This window comes from Numida meleagris, chromosome 6, assembly GCF_002078875.1.
Source record: "Numida meleagris isolate 19003 breed g44 Domestic line chromosome 6, NumMel1.0, whole genome shotgun sequence".
Taxonomy (NCBI): domain Eukaryota; kingdom Metazoa; phylum Chordata; class Aves; order Galliformes; family Numididae; genus Numida; species Numida meleagris.
Genome location: NC_034414.1, coordinates 11,890,531 through 11,909,407, shown reverse-complemented (window position 1 = coordinate 11,909,407; position 18,877 = coordinate 11,890,531). Strand labels below are relative to the sequence as shown.

The following is an 18,877-nucleotide window of genomic DNA, read 5'->3' as shown; positions in this document are numbered from 1 at the left end:
TGCTTTTGAATCACCAATTCAGTTTTCATTAGAAGTTTTAGTTTTTATCAGAAGTTGAATTTGGCATGAAATCCTTCCTTAGTAGAAGGGAGTAAATTCCCATGATTTGTTTGATGCCTGTGGACTTCAGCAGCGTCCTTGATGAGACTAGACACTGTGGTTATATTGTATCATGTTTAGACTTCCATTCCAAGGAGCAAAACCAGCAGATAGTGACAATACTTACCACTCAGCTTCCTCAGTTTGCCCTTTCTTTATAGTAACTGTTCCTACAAAACGTGCCTTTGGAAATGTCACAAAACAGCTATTTGGGCTTAAATTGATGCATAATCGAGCTGCTAGCTTCTGCTCTCAACTGTAACAGCCCTGAGTTTTCTCTCTACTGTGAGAAGCTGAGCAATATTCCAATGTGCTGAGCCTTTTAAGAGTTCATAAGGAATGTTGAGATAGTTGTGACTTGACAAAACGTGAGCTTTTGAACTTAGTGAATAGTTCCTGTGTAATATGGAACTTGTGACACTGTCAGCTAACTTATGAGGAACTTCAATTGAATAAAAAGATGTATGAAATGAACACAAACACAGTCCTAATTCAGATGTTCCATAATTTCTAATCAAGTTGATTTTTTAAGGGCGATGGAAAATAAGTTTCTTGGTATTGAAATTTACTCTAACTTAACTGTGTAGGTATCCTTGAAATGTGGCGATGATGCTAGCAAGAGCTCATCTGGTGAGTAGAGTTCTTCAGTTTTACTAAAAGTGGCTTCAAGGTGTCTATTTTTGGAAGATATGCGTTAAAGATAACTTATAATTTAGGCTCACTGCAGCTTGAAAGTCCTCTGAAAGTGAGTATAGACCTGTTGACAAGAGCGGTTGAGGCCCTTCTGCGACTCCACATGAATTCAGGTAGCAGCACTTCTGCAGCAATTTCTCCAAATGATAAGACAACCAAGGAAGCACGGACTGCCACAGAACATCTCCAGTTCACAATATTTGCTGCACATGGAATTTTTCCTGATTGGATATCCAAGTAAGTAATTTATTTGTAGTAGAAAGTAGTCCCTTTATGGAGTTATTTTTTGATTACTTTACTTTTTCTCTTTGTCCAGTTTTGAAAAATACTACTTGATTTGTTCTTTGACCCACAATGGAAAAGATCTCTTCAAACCTATTCAATCCAAGAAGGTTGGCACATACAAGAACTTCTTCTACTTGATTAAATGGGATGAACTGTAAGTGACTTTGGAATACAACTGCCCCTGCAAAATAGATTTCTTTAGCTATACCTATGTACATAGCTAGCTGCTGAATACACTCATTCAGTCAACTCTTGCTCCCAATTCTACCTGAAGTGTTGTAAGAACAATGTGTGAGACTTGTGACCAAAATCAGAAATATTATTCTGAATGGTATTTGACTTCTGATTTTAAAAGTGGGAATGGAAATACTGGACAACTGCTCTGTGCCAATGTATTTATAGAGTAGAACTATAATGAGTTGGGAAGATCAGAGGATTCTTTGTAATAGGAACGGCTTGCACTGCTTAAGGAATGATGAATAAAGCTTGTTTTTAAGCAGTTCTCAGACTATCTAAATAGGGAAGAAAAGCAGCTGACTTCTATTTACACTGATGAATAGTTTTTTGTTCCAAATATATCACAGCCACTTTGTATCTAATTTATAAATCTAATTTAAGGTATTTCTATAAAGAGATCAGATGCATAAGTGCTTAATCTGTAGCATATGAGAATGTTTTGAGCTACTAAAGCTCAGTTTCTCTTTATGGAGCAGGGAAAGAGAGCAGAAAAGTAGAAGAAAGGACATGCAGAAAAGAAATAGAATGGCAGTTGATATCTGAGAGGGAAAAGATTTTTCATTTTATATACTCAACGTACACTTTTTGACTTAATAGTTATCAGGCAGTCTGTCATAACTGGAGAGTCAGGTGGGTTCCGCATTGCCCTATACCTTGTTTCCTGACTATTTTTGAAGCTCAGAGATGGACTCTGAAGAATGCTCTGAAAATTCTGCAGTGACGAATTACTGTAAACCAGAAGTTAAAGCTTCAGATTCTGAAATATCTGCTTCCTGAAACTGCTTGGACTACCTTTTTTTGATGATGCATTGAATTAATTGTCACATCTTTTGTTGACAAGTGATAGTGTATTACAGTAAAAGATGTTAGACAGACTGCTTATAAGCTGCTTAATATAGTTTTGGTGTTTTGTAGTCTGACTTGGTAATATGCTGTGAGTACGTACCAAAAAATCAGTCTAAAGGTTATGGAAAATTAAAGAAAGAACACTTGAAGCAGTGAAAGGTGTCAACAAAACTCTTGAGTTGGAGTTGTCCGGTGAGGTGTACACTCCTCATCTGTGACATTTCTGGTTGCCAGCTTTGTACTGCTTGGTGAATGTAGCTTTCAGTAGTTCTTAAGGGATTGTTTCACTGGGATGGGAACTACTGTCAGCTGACTCTTCAGTCAGATCTGAAAGTTGAGGAGGTGGCTAACAAGAAATTATGTGTGTCCTGGTAGTGAGCAGAGTGGGAAGACGGGTTATGCTAGACTGTGCAGTTCTGTGCAAGGAATGTGATTTAATAGAAGAAGATTAAAGAGGCTTGTTCTACTGCCTATTAAAAAGGGTTGTTCTAAATCTAGCTACCATACAGAATTGTAGTTTAGCAGATTTTATGAACTATTGGTGCAGAAGATACTGGAGTGGAATGTAATTGCATGAAAGTTTAGCATTTGTCCTTCAGTGATTTGAAAGCAAATGGCATTGACAGATTATATGGATGCCAAGCCTGTAATTTACTAATAATTGGTTTTCCTTCTGTGACTGACTTATTTCAACACTTCTATTTTATAGAATAATTTTCCCCATCCAGATTTCACAACTGCCTTTGGAATCAGTCCTGTGTTTAACTTTGTTTGGAATCCTAAATCAAAGTAGTGGAAGTTCTCCTGATTCAAATAAGCAGAGAAAGGGCCCTGAAATGTTGGGTCAGGTTTCTCTACCTCTTTTTGATTTTAGGCGGTAAGTATCCAAAATATAGGTAAGCTTATTAATATGATTTATGCTGTATAATGTTTAATCCGCTCCCATAATTATAGAAACTGCTGCTTTGCTGCTGAATGTATTAGGAAGTGACAGAGGTAGCAATCTTAACTGTAATAATATATAAATAACACCTTCAATTAAATGTATTATAGTATTTCCTTTTAAATGGTGAAAAACTAACCTGCAGGGGTAAGTTGAATGTTTGGATTAAAATGATAGTAATACTACTGCTGACCCATGATAACATGGACCAGAAGAGGTCAAGTTAGCACCGAAGTCTGTAAGTATGCACCAGCTGAGGATATAATCACAGCACATGTAGTCCTTCAAGGAATCCACTGACATTCAGATCAGGACCTACCTGTTCCTTCAAAATCATACGTGGTTTAAACATCACCAGACTTCGCTGTCTTGATGAGTGGCATTTCATGAGTTATAAAAGTATATTATATTGGCCAGAGACAGTTCAGTTTGTGTATATTTTAGTAGATGAAGTGCAGACAGCCAGTATGTGAGCCACAGTGATAGAGAATGCAAAAGAAAGTGCTTGCAGCAAGCAGTGGATTCAGTAGGAACAGTGTCTAGTGCAATACAAAACAGAACAGAATCCTGACAACAGGTAAATGTACTATCCTTCCCTGTCACTGGATAAGAAATGTGCCACAGACTGTTTTAAGATAGGAAAATTAACTCTTCTTCGCTCACTTCTGTTTGTAGATCGAAATATGGTGATGGCTCAAACTTTGATAGATAAAGTTCTTTTAATTCAAGGTCTGCAGTATTTATAAGTACTATTTTCTTTAGAGGCATCTTTCTCTTGGCTGTAAAATATTTGATGCTGCATGTTTCAGTGAGTTTACATATGTAGGAAGCAAACTAGAGGATTAAGTTTGGTTAAATATATCTTACCTTTAGGGAAGATTATTATTTCTAGTCTGATAATAGAATGGTAATAAATAATCCAGCAAGAAAGAAAATCAAAATACTATATTTTAAAATAACTTGTATTTTAAGATATGTATGTACTTTCGTAAATAGGAAAAATGAACCGTTTCTGCTATTAACCTGTATGTGTAACAGAGATCACAGGATATTCTGAAATGATTCCTTTTGATTTAGAGTAGGATTAACAGAGTTAAACAGTTCTTAAATTTTTGTTTAAATTTAGGGCATATTTCTAGTTTGATCTTTCTTCAAGTGCAGTTGCTGGATGCTCTTTTATCACTTAAGATGGAAAGCATATAATAATTTTCCTCAGTTAAGCATTCCTGGATTTTCCTTCTCCTTGAAACTTCCATTACTAGGCGTATTCCAAAATGTTAATCGTTCTGGTAGCTAGTTTATGAAACTTTAATAAATAGACTTGAACCGTGGACACCAAAATTAGGCATGATGTTGCAGAAATGATCGCACCATTGCAAAATAGCTTTGGGAGTTACGCTTAAGATTTTATTTTTTATGTGATTCTGACTTCTAGATCTTACTAGAAGCTTATATTATCTAATTGTCAACAAAGGCCCTTAATCTTTCTTGGACTCTTACTACTTTGTTTTGCTTATGTCATTACATGTGGTTTGCATCCTTTGCTTCTACATGAAGCTCTATTTGTTCTATTTCTGCTTTTGTGTGCTGATCATTCCAAAAGTTTGCAGCTACGTAGCAGTTTAGGCTCTCCTGCATTGCAAAGATAGCTTGCAGCTGCTCTCTGTCTCCACTGAGGCTTGAATCTATTTTCACAAATGACTTTTCTTTTGGTCTTCAATCTAAATATTGCACTTTGGTCTCCTAAATGCCACATTTTGTAGTATGTGATTATAAACATCATTTTTATTTTGATTTGAATTGCAAAATTAGCCTTACTTCATGCTGCACCGTATTGTCATAGTAGTTAGCTTGGGGAGATAACTGTATTTTCTGTTTATGTAGAGTGCTACAGTAGGTTGTGTTGCACGAGAGTATACCAAATGACCTGTATAGGGCAGCTGTGGAGTTGCTAGAGTCTAATCTACTTGCAGTCTACAGAAATTAAATCTAGACTTGTGTAACTAAAGATACGAGGCAAATATTCAGTTGCAGTTGGAAGTAGCATTACTAGCGTGCAGGAGCTAAAAACTCTAGCTAACTAAACCACAGGAGGAATAAAAAGTCATAGATAGGCTTTAATATTTTGGACTTGTTTTCCTCGTAGCAACCATTGGTCTTTTTCAGACGGTATTTTAATAACTTGTTGAAGCAAACTGATTGTGACATAATACCTGTATGTGCTTTTTCTCTCAGCTTGCTAACTTGTGGGACAAAGCTCTTGCAACTCTGGACCTCATTACATCCGAGTCATACTTCAGGGATGGCCAGTAAGAAAGAAAATATGGGAAGAATAGTACTGCAGGTTATATATGCTTCTGATTTGTCCTGACTGCATTTTTGTGAATATTGTGACTACTTTTGATCGGAGCGGTAATAGATTGGTTGTTTGGGGGAAAGTATAAATATTAAGTCATATTTGATAGCCAACATAGAATAGGAGTTACTAAACTTTAAGGGCAAAGAATGGAAAGCTGCTGTAAACGCAGACATTTACAGTCACTCTGTTGAAGTTGAAAAAATTGGAAATGCCTTGGTCTTAGATATCTGTTTATCAGTACTGGCAGAGAATATCTTTTGAAATGCAATCTATAGAGATGGGTGAAAAATGGGAATTGCCTCGGCCCAAATGGTAGCAATTCCAGCTTCTTTACAGAATATAAATGCCAGTCATCCTCAATTCAGTCTCCAAATTTCCCTCCTAAGAGAAGGTACCTTGTTAGGCATGGCTTCACAGTCCCAACATGTCTTTAGAGGTGATGGTTAGATTGAAACCACTTGGTGTGGTTTTTTTAAATAGTTCTTGGATTAATCTCACCTCTAAGTATCCTCACTTCAGAAGAGAACTGCAAGTATTGGATTGTAAAACAATGCAGATGTCATACAGTTAAGGACAGTAGTTATGTAGAAGAATTAAGATGGGGAAAAAAATCCAGGAACCGTACCTGAAAACTATTACACGTGCAGAACTAAGGAGCTGAGATTCCCAAACACCTGAAGCTGCAGGAAGGGGAAGCTCTCTGCATTTTTCTTAGGAGGGTTTTTTTTTTTTTTAGGTTGATTTCCCATCTCATGCTTTTGATATTGAATATAAAATTCCTCAAGCTGCAAAGACTACTGTGCATCATTCAATAGAAACATTAGAAAAACCACTGAGAGAACGTCTCCTTGCCATTCTCTCTAAGGATAACACTATTGGGTATGTAGCTCTTTGTAGCTCCGGTCCTTTTGGATGTGACAGTGTGCAGCTAGGGTGTAGAATGCTCATTTATTCTTGAGATTATTTAATATGCTTCTATTATATTTTTGAAGATCTGTGGAGATTTAAACAAGAGATTGAACAAAACCTGTCAAGTAATGCTCCTGGCTTAATAAATTTGCTTGTATTTTCTGTGGCTAGTGCTGTAATATTCTCCTGCTACTATGACTGCCTGTTGTTTATGCCTGTTCCCTCTTGGTATTTCTTCAGTTATAAGGAGCATTGGCAGTTTCAGCAGTGGCTGTTCGTACTCCATGAAAACATTTCTGACAGGTTCTCCTAGTCATCTGCACCAACTTAATGTTAACTGCCTGTTTTTTCTTTTTTTTTTTCTGACTTCACTAAAATCTATTCTTGTTTTGTGCAAATTACAGCTTTGAACAACTGTTTCCATGATGTTTGAGATTTGTTTTGGCACTGCTTTAGACCTTTATGGAGGAAATAGCCATTTTACAAGTCATGTAATTTGATGTGTAAAATTGCCTGTATACAGTGACCAATGGCATTGGGGTTATGTGGGTGATGCTCTTTAACTTGCACTACAAACTGAAATGTTTTTGTCTGCAGGCTATCAAAAGAAGATAAAGAATTTTTGTGGGAGAGGAGACGTTATTGTCATAGTCATACTAATAGCTTACCAAAAATACTGGCTAGTGCCCCGCACTGGGACTGGGCAAGTCTTCCAGAAATATATTCATTACTTCAGCAGTGGCCTCCTTTATCACCCTTAGCTGCACTGGAACTACTTGATTCAAAGTAAGAAAACAGAGTAAAGTTTTGTTTTTTCGTCACACAAACACAATCAACTTAATGTGGATTTGTGGTGACTTTCTAGGTTTGCTGATCAGGAGGTGCGAAGTACAGCTGTGAACTGGATAGAAACATTAAGTGATGATGAATTAACAGATTTCCTCCCTCAATTTGTGCAGGTAAAGTTTACTGTTGACACTGTAGTTCTAATTTTTTGCACTTCAAAATCCAAAGGAGTCCCTGATTACTAGTCATGGAAGTGCAATTGCAAAACTCTATACTTAATAACCTTAATTAATGCATAGGATGGAAAACTGTCTAAGTAGATGGTTGCTCTGTGACTGTCTCCTCAATCGGTGATGGTTCTATCAGTGCACTAGTCATAAAATCTGTCTTCATCTAGACTTAAATTTAGACCTTGTTTATTTCATTTTCTTTACATTTAGGCATTGAAGTATGAAACCTACCTGGACAGTGCTCTTGTCAAATTTCTTTTGGCTCGGGCATTGGGAAATATTCGAATAGCACACTACCTTTACTGGTAAGATGTTCTCTGTTCCATTGTTTGCATAATATTTGTTGTAAGAGTAGTGTTTCCAGAAAAAATACTCCTCTTAATATTGGGGTTCATAACAATGGATGTTACATCAAATGGAAAGTAGAGAAAATACAGATCCTGTTTTTTTGTGAAGAAACAGTGCCCCTACAAAGTACAAAATTCTTGCATTTTACGTCACATATACGTATGTATATAATACCTATTCATTAAAGTAAATTAATGTTTTAGTACTGCGTTGTTTGTAGTATCTCCTATGTGAAAATTGAATTCAAATCTTTTATTTCAGGCTTCTTAAGGATACATTATATGATCCAAAGTTTGGCGTAAGATACGAGCACATTCTTGGAGCCTTTCTTTCAGTTTGTGGAAAAGGGCTAAGAGAAGAGTTGGAGAAGCAGACCAGACTGGTGCAGCTTTTTGGAGTGGTAGCGGAAAAAGTAAAGCAAACAAGTGTATCAGGTCGACAGGTACATATATTAAATTTAAGTGTTGGTAAAGAAGATAAAACCGGGTGTACCCTCAAAGCAATTCACTCAATTACCTTTTTAGTCTAAGTTTGATGAAATAATATATATGAAGATCTGTGAGTCTGTCACTCTGCCTTTTAGCAAGCTAATGGGTTAAGTAAGTCAATGTCTGTCAAATTTGTTGTCAGTTGAAGCATAAGATTGTGTGAGGTGATGGGGTAAGAAAGAAGGATGATTTCTGTGTACGATAAGCTGGATTTGGATTTAAAGCTATTACTGCTGAAGAATGATCCAATTATGTGAAAGAATAGGATATCTACTTATATGCTAATAATGAGTTAACATTTTGATGAGTGGAATGCTAACATCTGTTTTAGTAAAAAAAAAAAAAGTATGGTATTAGTATTGTACTGCTAAGTTTATACATTGTTAATAAGTAAAACAGCAGTTGTAACTTATTTTTTTATTCCTTTGATGCTGAGAATCTAAAATACTGGCTGTAATATGTTTCATGCCGAGAAGCTAAAATACTGGCTGTGATATGTTTCAGGATAACTTTGCCCAGAAGTTTCCCACAGATGTTCCAGTTAGGAATTATCAGCTGAATTTTTTGTTTGTTTGTTTGCAGACTGCCTTACAAAGTGGTATGGGACGTGTGCAGTCATTTTTCTTGAAGAACAAATGCCGTTTGCCCCTCAATCCCAGTCTTGTGGCAAAAGAACTAAACATTAAGGTATAGCTTTTTTTGTCAAAATTACACATAAGCAACGCTTTTACAAATAGCAAAATTAATTTACTCTCTTGAAAGGTTTTTACACTAGTTGGAGAATGTTTTAATTAAAAATGCCAATTGAAAGAGAGTAAAAGTAATTAAGAAAAATTATACAAATACTTATTTAAAACATCCAAAGTGGATGAAAAAGTCTTGTTTTCAGTAGTAATCAAAAGAGAAAAGTGACTAGCGCTATAAGGATAAAACAATGAAACCATGAAATCAGTGAATGTGCCTGTTACTGGTTGTGCCAGGGAAGCAGACAATAGCTTTATTTCATTATGAAAGTCCAGAAGATGATAGTGTAGAAGCTGATAAATTATTTTTTGCTGAACTCTGCAAATTCTGACCATGTCTGCCTTGACAACCTTGATTATATCACTGTGCGGAACTGAGAATCTAAAGGCCTGTGAGCACGGGATTTAATCCTATGTAGACACACAGTTCCTTTTGCTTTCCTTCTCTATTATAACTGTTAATTAAATCATGAGCATGTACTTGAAAACAGATAAATGAGAATATAGTGAAAGGTACAAATATCCAGTTCTTATAGTTTAAGTTTTAAAAATTGCTGGTAAAATATTTATCCGTGTTTTACTCACTCTTCTATTCAATATAAAACATTTCTGTTTGGAACTGTTGGCTTTTGTGTAGGAATTCAACAAATACCAGCCAAAGAGCCCTTTATTCAAATGAAACACATTCACCACAGTTGCAATGTTATAAGTCTGAATATGCACATTGTGTCATACATGCTCGCTGTCAGAATGTCCTGTTTCCTGAACTGGCGGTTGTAGTCCTTTTTGAATAGTAACACTAAATGTACTTGTAGGCATGTTCCTTCTTCAGCTCCAATGCAGTACCTCTGAAAATTGCACTGATAAATGCAGACCCTCTGGGAGAAGAAATTAATGTGATGTTTAAGGTAGGCCTTATATGTGTATTGGAAAAATGTTAAATGGTAGTTGATACCAGCGAAAGAGTGATTAACTTCAGCGTAGATCAGTAAGCTTAGATACTTCGCAAGCTTGTTCTTCTGTATCTAGAAACCATCTCATCAGTTCCACAATTAGGAAGAGATGTCTGAAAATGGCTAGTTTTCAGTAAGCAGCTCGATTTCATAAATGTACAGTAGGAAACTTCCACCTTAGTGGAACCACCATGTAAATGAACATTTCAGGATCTTGAAAGTATCTACAAAACTTCCCTTTTGGGTGGGAAAGAATATATTTTATAGATGATACAGACATCTGTCATAACTGCGTAAGACTTCTCTAAAGCTGTGTAGGAGAACTGGTAGTGGTAGGAGTTACTGCTGCTCTCTTTTAAGGACAAGTACAGTTTCCCCTGGAACACTTTCTCTCGCATCTTCTCAGAGTGAAGTCATAAGGCTTTTATTATAAAAAGGAATAAGAAGAGATGTGGCATTTTCATATCTTTGAACATTACAATTTCGGAAGCTAACTAACAGCTGAGCAGGTTGTAAAATGTGAAAGTTAGTATACTGCATGTGAAACCTTAGCTTGTAGTCTCTCTAAGAGTGTAGCTGTAAGCAAATAAGCAGCGTAATGTATCCCGTACTTAAAATGTAAAGCAATTAAGATCTCCAGTTCAGTTCTGAAAGCATATCATGTTTCTATTTAACTTCTGTATTTCCTTTAAGGTTGGAGAAGATCTGCGACAAGATATGCTGGCTTTACAGATGATTAAGATCATGGATAAGATTTGGCTGCAGGAGGGACTGGATCTACGGATGGTTATCTTCAAGTGTCTCTCAACTGGAAAAGATCGAGGTGCAACACCAGATGCTGCCTATAATTTTTGTGCTTGTCTTTCACGCTGCCTAAATTTTTATCGTGCTCACGGAGAAAATTTCTACTCAAAGGCAGGCTCAGGAAACACTGGAAAGCCAAAAGCCTTCCTTACAAGGAGCTCCAGTACTCAGAAGTGTAGCAAGTTGAATTGTTTGGAATTTCCACATGGCACAGTTGCATTTAGATGTTTCTTCCTGAGTCCTGAGATTCTTATGCATTCTACAGTTTATGATCAGTGGCATACATGTAACGATAAAAGCTTAAGGATTTTCCTGATTTCCTTACTGCAGCACAGGAAATCAGTGGTGCCGTGGCAGTTTTGATTATGAAAATTATTCATGGAGTGAGAAAGCATTCAAGTCAAAACTGAAATTCCAAGGTATTTGGAATCTGCCGTAGTTGAGTCAGGGAGCTTAATGTGCAAAAAGAAGAAAAACTAAACTTAATCCCTTTCCCACACCCCTCACAGTACTACTGTCTTGTGCTACTCAGAGTTCCTTGAGATTATGAGGTTTTTAAGTTAGAAACTTTAAAGTCACAGAACTCTGAGTGTAAAAACTGCCTCACATCTTGGACGTGCTTTATGCAAGTCACTAATACTCTGCAGATAGCCAATAGGAAATGCAGGATCTTACAGAGAGTAAGCAGAAACTTATTTCATCTGTCAGAACAGCGTGATGAAAACTCCAAATATATGACAGAGTTGAAAATTCAGGTTGGTGAAACTATGGCAGAAGCTTCAATTTGTGGAATGCTTTTGCTGCTTCAAGAAGCAGATGGCATTCCTTCCTACTTGGAGCGATGACTTTATTGCATAGCATGTTGCATCTTTTGTTGATATTAGTATTAGTATTCCTTAAGTACTTGAAGGATTAAAGTGAAAAGTAAAAACAGACATAAATTGCAGATTTTCTCATAATAGCTCTTGCCAAGATAGAATTCAAGCTGTTTTAATAAAATGTTTTCTTTTTATGATCTAGCTCTACAAATATTTCTAGTAAACGAAGTCTCCAAAATAAGACCACGTGTAAATCCTACTTTGCCTTATTTCTGAAGGCAGGCTGATCTATTTCAACGCTCACTGGCCATTAAAATTTACTAGGTTGCTAGACTGTGTCTTTGAGAAATGGCAGTATCAAAATATTTTACAGTTACTAGTTACAGACCAATACCAGTTTATGTACTGGAGAGTAATTAAGCTGTAATGCTTTGAGTAGAAGTATAATATATGTGTGTGTTTTATCAACCAAAACTAATTGTAATAAAGTAAACCTAAATGGAATCTCTATGTGCTTCATGGCAAAGTATTATAATGTAGTCTGCAGAAATGCTTACTAGACTAATAGCACTTTTTACATCTAGCTGGATTTTGAAATAAGCTAGTCTTAAATTATAAAATCAATTGCTGTCAGTAAACTTTCTACCAAATAGTGAAAATGCGATATAACTTATATTTTGTTATATTTTACATAAAGGTATGGTAGAACTTGTTCCTGCTTCGGAAACACTTAGGAAAATTCAAGTGGAATATGGAGTGACAGGTTCTTTTAAAGACAAGCCTCTGGCAGAATGGTTGCGAAAGTACAATCCTACAGAGGAGGAATATGAAAAGGTAACTTTTTTCAGTATTCTTCTTTTGAAGGCCTTTTTAAATGGGATAAATGATATCTTAAGAGAGAGCAGTTCTTGTTCCAGATCTTACATTGAAGGTTTTGTTTTAGGAAACTTAATTTTTTTCCTATTCTTCAGAAAGAGTTAATAAAAATCCCTTATATGAGGGCTGCTCCAAAAGTAATGCCTTCTGCTGTATTACATTGGCTCAGAGGCAGATGTTGGTGGTATGGCAGTAGAGGTTGAACCTTCCCGCCAATATTCCACTACATGTTGTTCACAGTAGGAAGGAATGATAGCTGCTCTTCATTGTGGTTTAGGAGCAGTGGTCTCTTGGGACACAGGATGCCAAGAATAAAATGTTTCCTACTGGTTACAGTGCTGTTAAGATACACTAGGGAATAAATCTCATGTACCCTTCCCTTCCTGCATACTACTTACACTTCGTCATTTGCCTTCAATTCCTCCTTTATCTTGCATTTATTAAAAAAAAAACAACACATTTTTTGCTGGAGATTATGATTTCTAAAGACTTTTCCAAAGCTATCCAGAGAACACTGTCTGGAAAAAGGTAAATTTTAGGACCTGTTTTATCTGGCTTGAAATATTACCTTTGTCAAGATTGACTATTGAATGTATGAATGCTGTTTTCCCATGGATGTTTGTTCTCAATTCACTTTCTTTTCTTTTTTTTTTTCCTTCCCAGGCTTCAGAAAACTTCATTTATTCTTGTGCAGGATGCTGTGTCGCTACTTATGTACTGGGAATTTGTGACCGCCACAATGATAACATAATGCTTCGAAACACAGGGCATATGTTTCACATTGACTTTGGAAAGTTTTTGGGTCACGCGCAAATGTTTGGTAGCTTTAAAAGGTATTTTCCATGGCTAAGCAAAGTAGAGAATGAAGTGATTTTTTTTCTGTGTTTTAATAAGCATTAACAGTTAAATTCCTGTTAAGTTCCCTTCTTAGTATGAAGGTAGTATCCTTCAATCTTATCACTGAGTTTGCAGAATGCCCTCAAACTTGCATGTATAGAGTTAATTCAGAGAAGTTTCCAGTTTCGTTTTCATATTCTGATCTCTAGAACCTTTGAAGTCAAAGCACCTAGGTGTAGCTTTCAAGTACAATTACTGTCCTAGCTTCTGGTAGGCTGAAATAAGGATCAAAATTTAACTTACATTCCTCAAAACTGCATTAATTCTTTCTGTGCTAAACATGCTTAAATATCAGTGGGAATTTTCTTAAAATATTTAAGGAAGCCAGACATCTTGTGTTTGTGTTATGGCTTCTAGAAATGAGGGATGAGAGGCATTGTAATGTAACCTGGTTTCCAAGTGTTGCTCCAGGAGATTCTGACGTAGGTCCATGTGAATGTGCTGGAAACCTGAGCAGCTGAACCCAACCTAGGAAAGTAAAGTGGTATTAATGGGTTGTTTGATATCAATACCTGGGAATGGGAATGGAGGAAAGCATGTGACAAAGTGAATAGTCCTTGTAAGTAACATATGAATTATGTGCTTTTTGAACAGGGATCGGGCTCCTTTTGTGCTAACATCAGATATGGCTTATGTCATTAATGGCGGTGAAAAACCCACTATTCGCTTCCAGTTGTTTGTGGATCTCTGTTGTCAAGCTTATAATTTGATAAGGAAACATGCAAACCTCTTCCTTAACCTACTTTCCCTGGTAAGCATTTTTAGTAAAGTTAGTTGAAACTTGATCTGTAATGTTGGCTTGTTATTAAATCCTGAGCTTTTTATGCTGCAGGAACTCTTGATGCATTCCTTTAAAAGCCAGAAATATCAGATGTACATTTTTAGGAAGGTTGTATGTGATTTTTTTAGGCTTTTTTTTTTTTACCACCTACCTGCCTCCTGAGAGTTTAAAATTAGGATACTATAAATTACTCTGCAGAGCTTTGTTAGCTGCTTTTAACTCAGCAGAAGTACACAAGGGAATAGCTGCTGATTGAAAGTAATTGTTGACTACCTCTGTTAGCATCAAGCAATTTACCGCAGCTTCAAATGACTTTGAAGATCTAAAAGTTTTAGTGATTTCAATGTAAAATCGCATTTGATTTGTTAAAACTGCAAATTTATTTTCCTGCAGATGCTTTCTTCTGGGTTACCAGAACTAAGTGGGGTGCAGGACTTGAAGTATGTCCAGGATGCTCTCCAGCCTCAAACAACAGATGCAGAAGCTACCATTTTCTTTACAAGGTACTGCCTAAGTGAAAGAACAAAAATATCCACCAGCATCAAGCTTTTAGTGGGAGCTGTCTGCTTTGGGTAACGCGTACTAAAGATGTTTGCAAAGATGTTGAGAAGTTAGGTTATGCAACCAAAGAATATCCATCACCTAACCAGTAAACTGCAAAGATAAGATCAGTTGCATGTATGATTAGTGCTTGTGCTAAAATATTTTGCCTTTAAGAATTACCTTGTGCAAAAGAATTGCTTGAAATAGAGTGATTCTGTTCTGCTGTTTGAGACTTACGTTTTGAATGCATCCCAGATTGCTTAATAGCGGTGTACATGTTGATATCCTTGAAATGCACACAGTATAAAGAAGCTTTCCCAAAAGTGCTTTTGCACACTGGGGAGGGAGGGATGATACTTCCAGTAAGAGCAAATCAGTGTGTGCATATAGTGTGAGTTGATGCTGTGTGTTATAAAATGTATTATTCTACCCCATTTTACATGGGGCTGGAGTAGAGTGATGAGGAGGTTTTTGTGTGTTCTAGAATTTGAAGTTATTTTTTCTTCTCTAGGTTGATTGAATCCAGTCTGGGAAGTGTTGCCACAAAGTTTAATTTCTTTATTCATAATTTGGCTCAGCTGCGTTTCTCAGGACTACCTTCTAATGATGAACCCATCCTCTCGTTTTCTGCTAAAACGTATTCTCTTAAACAAGACGGCCGTATCAAACAAGTGTCTGTATTTACATATCAGAAGAGATATAATCCAGATAAGCATTATGTGAGTATATGGAATCTGTTTCCACTCTGTGACTACAATGTGCATTTCCTTCCAGCAAGATACATTCTCCTTCCTGATGTAAATTCAGTATGTAGTCACAACAAATTTGTCCAGGGGTAACTTGCCTTCTAGCATGTAGTCGCTACCTTTGAGGTAGACATGCTGGGTGTGGACTTGCTGGCTTGCTTCCTGAAGAAGAGCAGAGCTGTACTAGGTCTGACTGAGTTGGAGTTAACTTTGTCCATAGCTGCCTGGGCTCTTTTTTTCTGCCACTGCCTGTGACTGGGCTGCAGATGGGCAAGGAGATGGAAGAGGATGCGGCATCTGACCTGAACTGACCAAAGATTTATTCCATACACTATAATAGCACATCTAGCTTAAATAAATAAATAGTGGAGGGATTAGAAGTAGTGAGAGGGAAATAATCTTCTAAGGTGGCTTTTGCTTGAAGACTGACTGGGCATGGGTCTACTTGTGAGAGGTGGTGAGAAACTGCTTTTGCATCAATTCCCACCTTTCTACCCCGAGGACTGTTTTTCTTAATCAAACTCAGTTGTCTTCACTTTGCTCTTGTTTTCTCCCATGTCTTGACAGCTGGAGTGTGGGAGCGAGCAAGCAGTTACGTGACGGTTTAGCTGCTGGCCAGGGTAAACCCACCACAGGGTTGCTAGAGTAGAGGCTGGTATTTCTACCATCCACGAATATTCTTCAAATACCTTGAAAAGGATCCAGAAAGGCAGAAGTTGTATCAAAATTTGATTTAAAGAATTGGAATTTAAGTAATGTTTAACTGGTTATGTAGCTGTCTCCTGTAAAAAGGCTCCTTCCGGAACAGAAGTCATTAAACATCAAATGCTTTCTGGTTTTGTTATGACCTTCCATTAAAGTCGTATTTGGTATGCCTGAGTAAAAGTGTTTCTTCCAAGCAGTAATGCACCAACACTCCCAGTCAGTCTTGCTGGAGGCAATAAACATGGCCATCTGCCCTTAGGATTTTGATACAGCTGGGTTACACTTGAAGACTTGTATTGATAGCCTAAGAATATGTGCAACCATGTTATTTCCATTTTTTTTTCCTGTTGCTGTTTGTTGTCTTGGACTAGTCAGCCCAAGTTACGTTTTCCTCAAGTTGCTTTAAAAAGTGAGCTAATGTATATCTATTTCCAAGTTGTACTTGCTGCAAATGGCTTAATCTGGCAGACACCACTTAGGTAAAGGAAAGCTGAATAATTACAGTACTGAAGAAAAGCTTAATATTGAATCACTGCGTTATGAATGTATTTGAATACTCCAGCTGTAAGCCAAAGCAGTGTTTTATCTTCCAGGAAACTGCTGAGGTAATGTAACCGCCTTCTGTTCAGTTGCACATTTTATGAAAACACACATTTGACTCATTTATGAGTTCACTGAACTTAATTTTCCGTGCAGTTTCTCAGCTTTCATTTTTCCTTTCTTAATGACATGAATAACTGGGTCCTGGGGATGTATCTCAAGCATTTGAAAAATTTCCTTTTATATAATGCAGTGTACCTACATTTGCCCAGCACACTGTCACTTTAAGAGTCTGGACCCGTAAATTTTCACGGTGGTTCCGCCTGTGTCTAGATGTATTAAAATTTTGTACAACTGATACAGGGTATGAACTTACAGTGAGGCTTAAAATGGAGAATGCTGACAGCTTAGGCTTAACTACTTTTATCTCATTGTCAGATGTAGATCTGCGTTATGGGAAAATCATGTAATGTTACTTTGCAGTAACATTTCAGTAGGGCTATTTATAATTCAAACTTCGATATAAAATGCAAACATTGGGAAATGTATGCGGGAGAAAGATTACCATAGTAGAAAAAGTTGAATGTTAAAAAGCACCATATTTAAGTCAATTCTGTAACGTTGCTACTACTTTTTATCTTTTTTATGTGTGTTTTTGGCAGATATATGTGGTGAGAGTTTTGAGAGAAGGACAAGCTGAGCCAACTTTTGTTTTCCGAACATTTGATGAGTTCCAGGAGCTCCACAACAAACTTGGCATTATTTTTCCACTTTGGAAGTTACCAGGGTACATTTCTCAGTCATTCATCGCTATTATAATGAATTCAGTAAAAAATGATCCTAGTTAGGTGGAGTTTAAGATAGCTGAGACAAAACTGCTGAGCAGTGAACTAGACCTCACAGGTGGCAATTAAGGGAGGAAAAATATATACAGGAGCTACTCTGTGTCTTCAGTTTGTGATATATCATTTGTAACAATTGCCTATACAAGTTTCCTTGCCTTTCTCTAACATCGTTATATATCAGGATGCCCGTGTCTCCATTTATGACTGACGTCACGAATAGATGTCAGCGCTTCAGGATGGAAATTAGAATGAAATTTAACTGTACTAACTTCACAAAAATTAACTGCAAACTTTCTCTCGTTCTTCTCTTATAGCTTTCCTAATAAGATGGTTCTGGGAAGAACACACATAAAAGATGTAGCTGCTAAAAGAAAAGTGGAGCTCAACAGCTACATACAGAGTCTGATGAACAGTTCTCCAGAGGTGGCAGAAGTGAGTTTAAGTAATTTAAGCAAATCCAGGGGAGATATTTGGATCTTAGTGCTCATTAACATTTAAACTAATATGTAAAATTTCTTCCACGTTTAGTGTGATCTTGTCTATACATTTTTCCATCCGTTGCTTCGTGATGACAAAGTGGAAGGAATAGATGGAATAGCCAGATCTACAGGTAGGTCATGTCTGTGGGGCAGGAGGTGGGGTATTCATAAACCGGGTGACTTATAGTATGACACTTAGAAAATGTGATTTATAAAGAATCTTTTGAAATTAACTGCAATTTTCCCTCTTTGAGAAGTGTGCACATCTTCCTTTCCAAATATGGTTGCGTACAATTCCAAGGAAGTAAAAAGCATGCCAAGAATTACAATAATATATGTGATCACTGGGCTTGCTTATGGCTTGAGTAAATTATTAAAGTTTTGGCTCTGATCTTCCAGCAATCTTAACAAGAGAATGCAAAAATATTTAAAACCTATGGCCTTCCTATCTTATTGGGGAATTAGAAACGTAAATTGGAAACTGAACTTAGTCCAAACCTTGCATTTTTTTACTTGTATATAATTAGTGCAGTACTGATGAAAACGTACAAATACTCACGGAGGAAATAATGGTATATTTTTTCAGATGCAAGTCCATCAAGTCCTACCTCAGGAAAAGTGGGTGGAGAAGTAAAGCTCTCCATTTCATATAGAAATAGCACTCTGTTTATCATGGTGATGCACATCAAGGATCTGGTAAGTAAGAGAAGAGAGAAGCTCGCTGCCAAAAACTATTTTGTCAGTTACCTTCTTGACTTACAATCTGTGTAGGAATGATGGGATTTCTCTCTCTTCCTTCGAACTCTCCCGCTGTGAACTTACATCAGCTGCTGGTTTTGATCAGCTTGATGGTTAAGACTCGCAGTTTGAAAATAATCATGTCAATGTGCAATAGCTAGTTTTCCAACTCATCTTCTAACATGT

The 18,877-nt window shown here is 36.8% G+C and overlaps 1 protein-coding gene across 7 annotated transcripts in view; it reads left to right on the top strand.

Moving 5' to 3' along the window:
- Positions 1-18,877, top strand: part of PIK3C2A (phosphatidylinositol-4-phosphate 3-kinase catalytic subunit type 2 alpha) — a 67,078-nt gene that overhangs the window by 45,286 nt on the left and 2,915 nt on the right. For all 7 annotated transcript variants that reach the window (XM_021402926.1, XM_021402924.1, XM_021402927.1 and 4 more), the window contains 22 exons: positions 687-729; positions 816-1,029; positions 1,109-1,231; positions 2,870-3,037; positions 5,339-5,447; positions 6,199-6,341; positions 6,969-7,157; positions 7,237-7,330; positions 7,598-7,692; positions 7,997-8,177; positions 8,806-8,910; positions 9,782-9,874; positions 10,613-10,742; positions 12,239-12,375; positions 13,081-13,250; positions 13,909-14,065; positions 14,489-14,598; positions 15,150-15,357; positions 17,292-17,416; positions 17,789-17,906; positions 18,003-18,084; positions 18,540-18,649. In XM_021402926.1, coding sequence (XP_021258601.1) covers positions 687-729; positions 816-1,029; positions 1,109-1,231; positions 2,870-3,037; positions 5,339-5,447; positions 6,199-6,341; positions 6,969-7,157; positions 7,237-7,330; positions 7,598-7,692; positions 7,997-8,177; positions 8,806-8,910; positions 9,782-9,874; positions 10,613-10,742; positions 12,239-12,375; positions 13,081-13,250; positions 13,909-14,065; positions 14,489-14,598; positions 15,150-15,357; positions 17,292-17,416; positions 17,789-17,906; positions 18,003-18,084; positions 18,540-18,649 — 2,904 coding nt within the window. The remainder of the gene's footprint in view (positions 1-686; positions 730-815; positions 1,030-1,108; positions 1,232-2,869; positions 3,038-5,338; positions 5,448-6,198; positions 6,342-6,968; positions 7,158-7,236; positions 7,331-7,597; positions 7,693-7,996; positions 8,178-8,805; positions 8,911-9,781; positions 9,875-10,612; positions 10,743-12,238; positions 12,376-13,080; positions 13,251-13,908; positions 14,066-14,488; positions 14,599-15,149; positions 15,358-17,291; positions 17,417-17,788; positions 17,907-18,002; positions 18,085-18,539; positions 18,650-18,877) is intronic.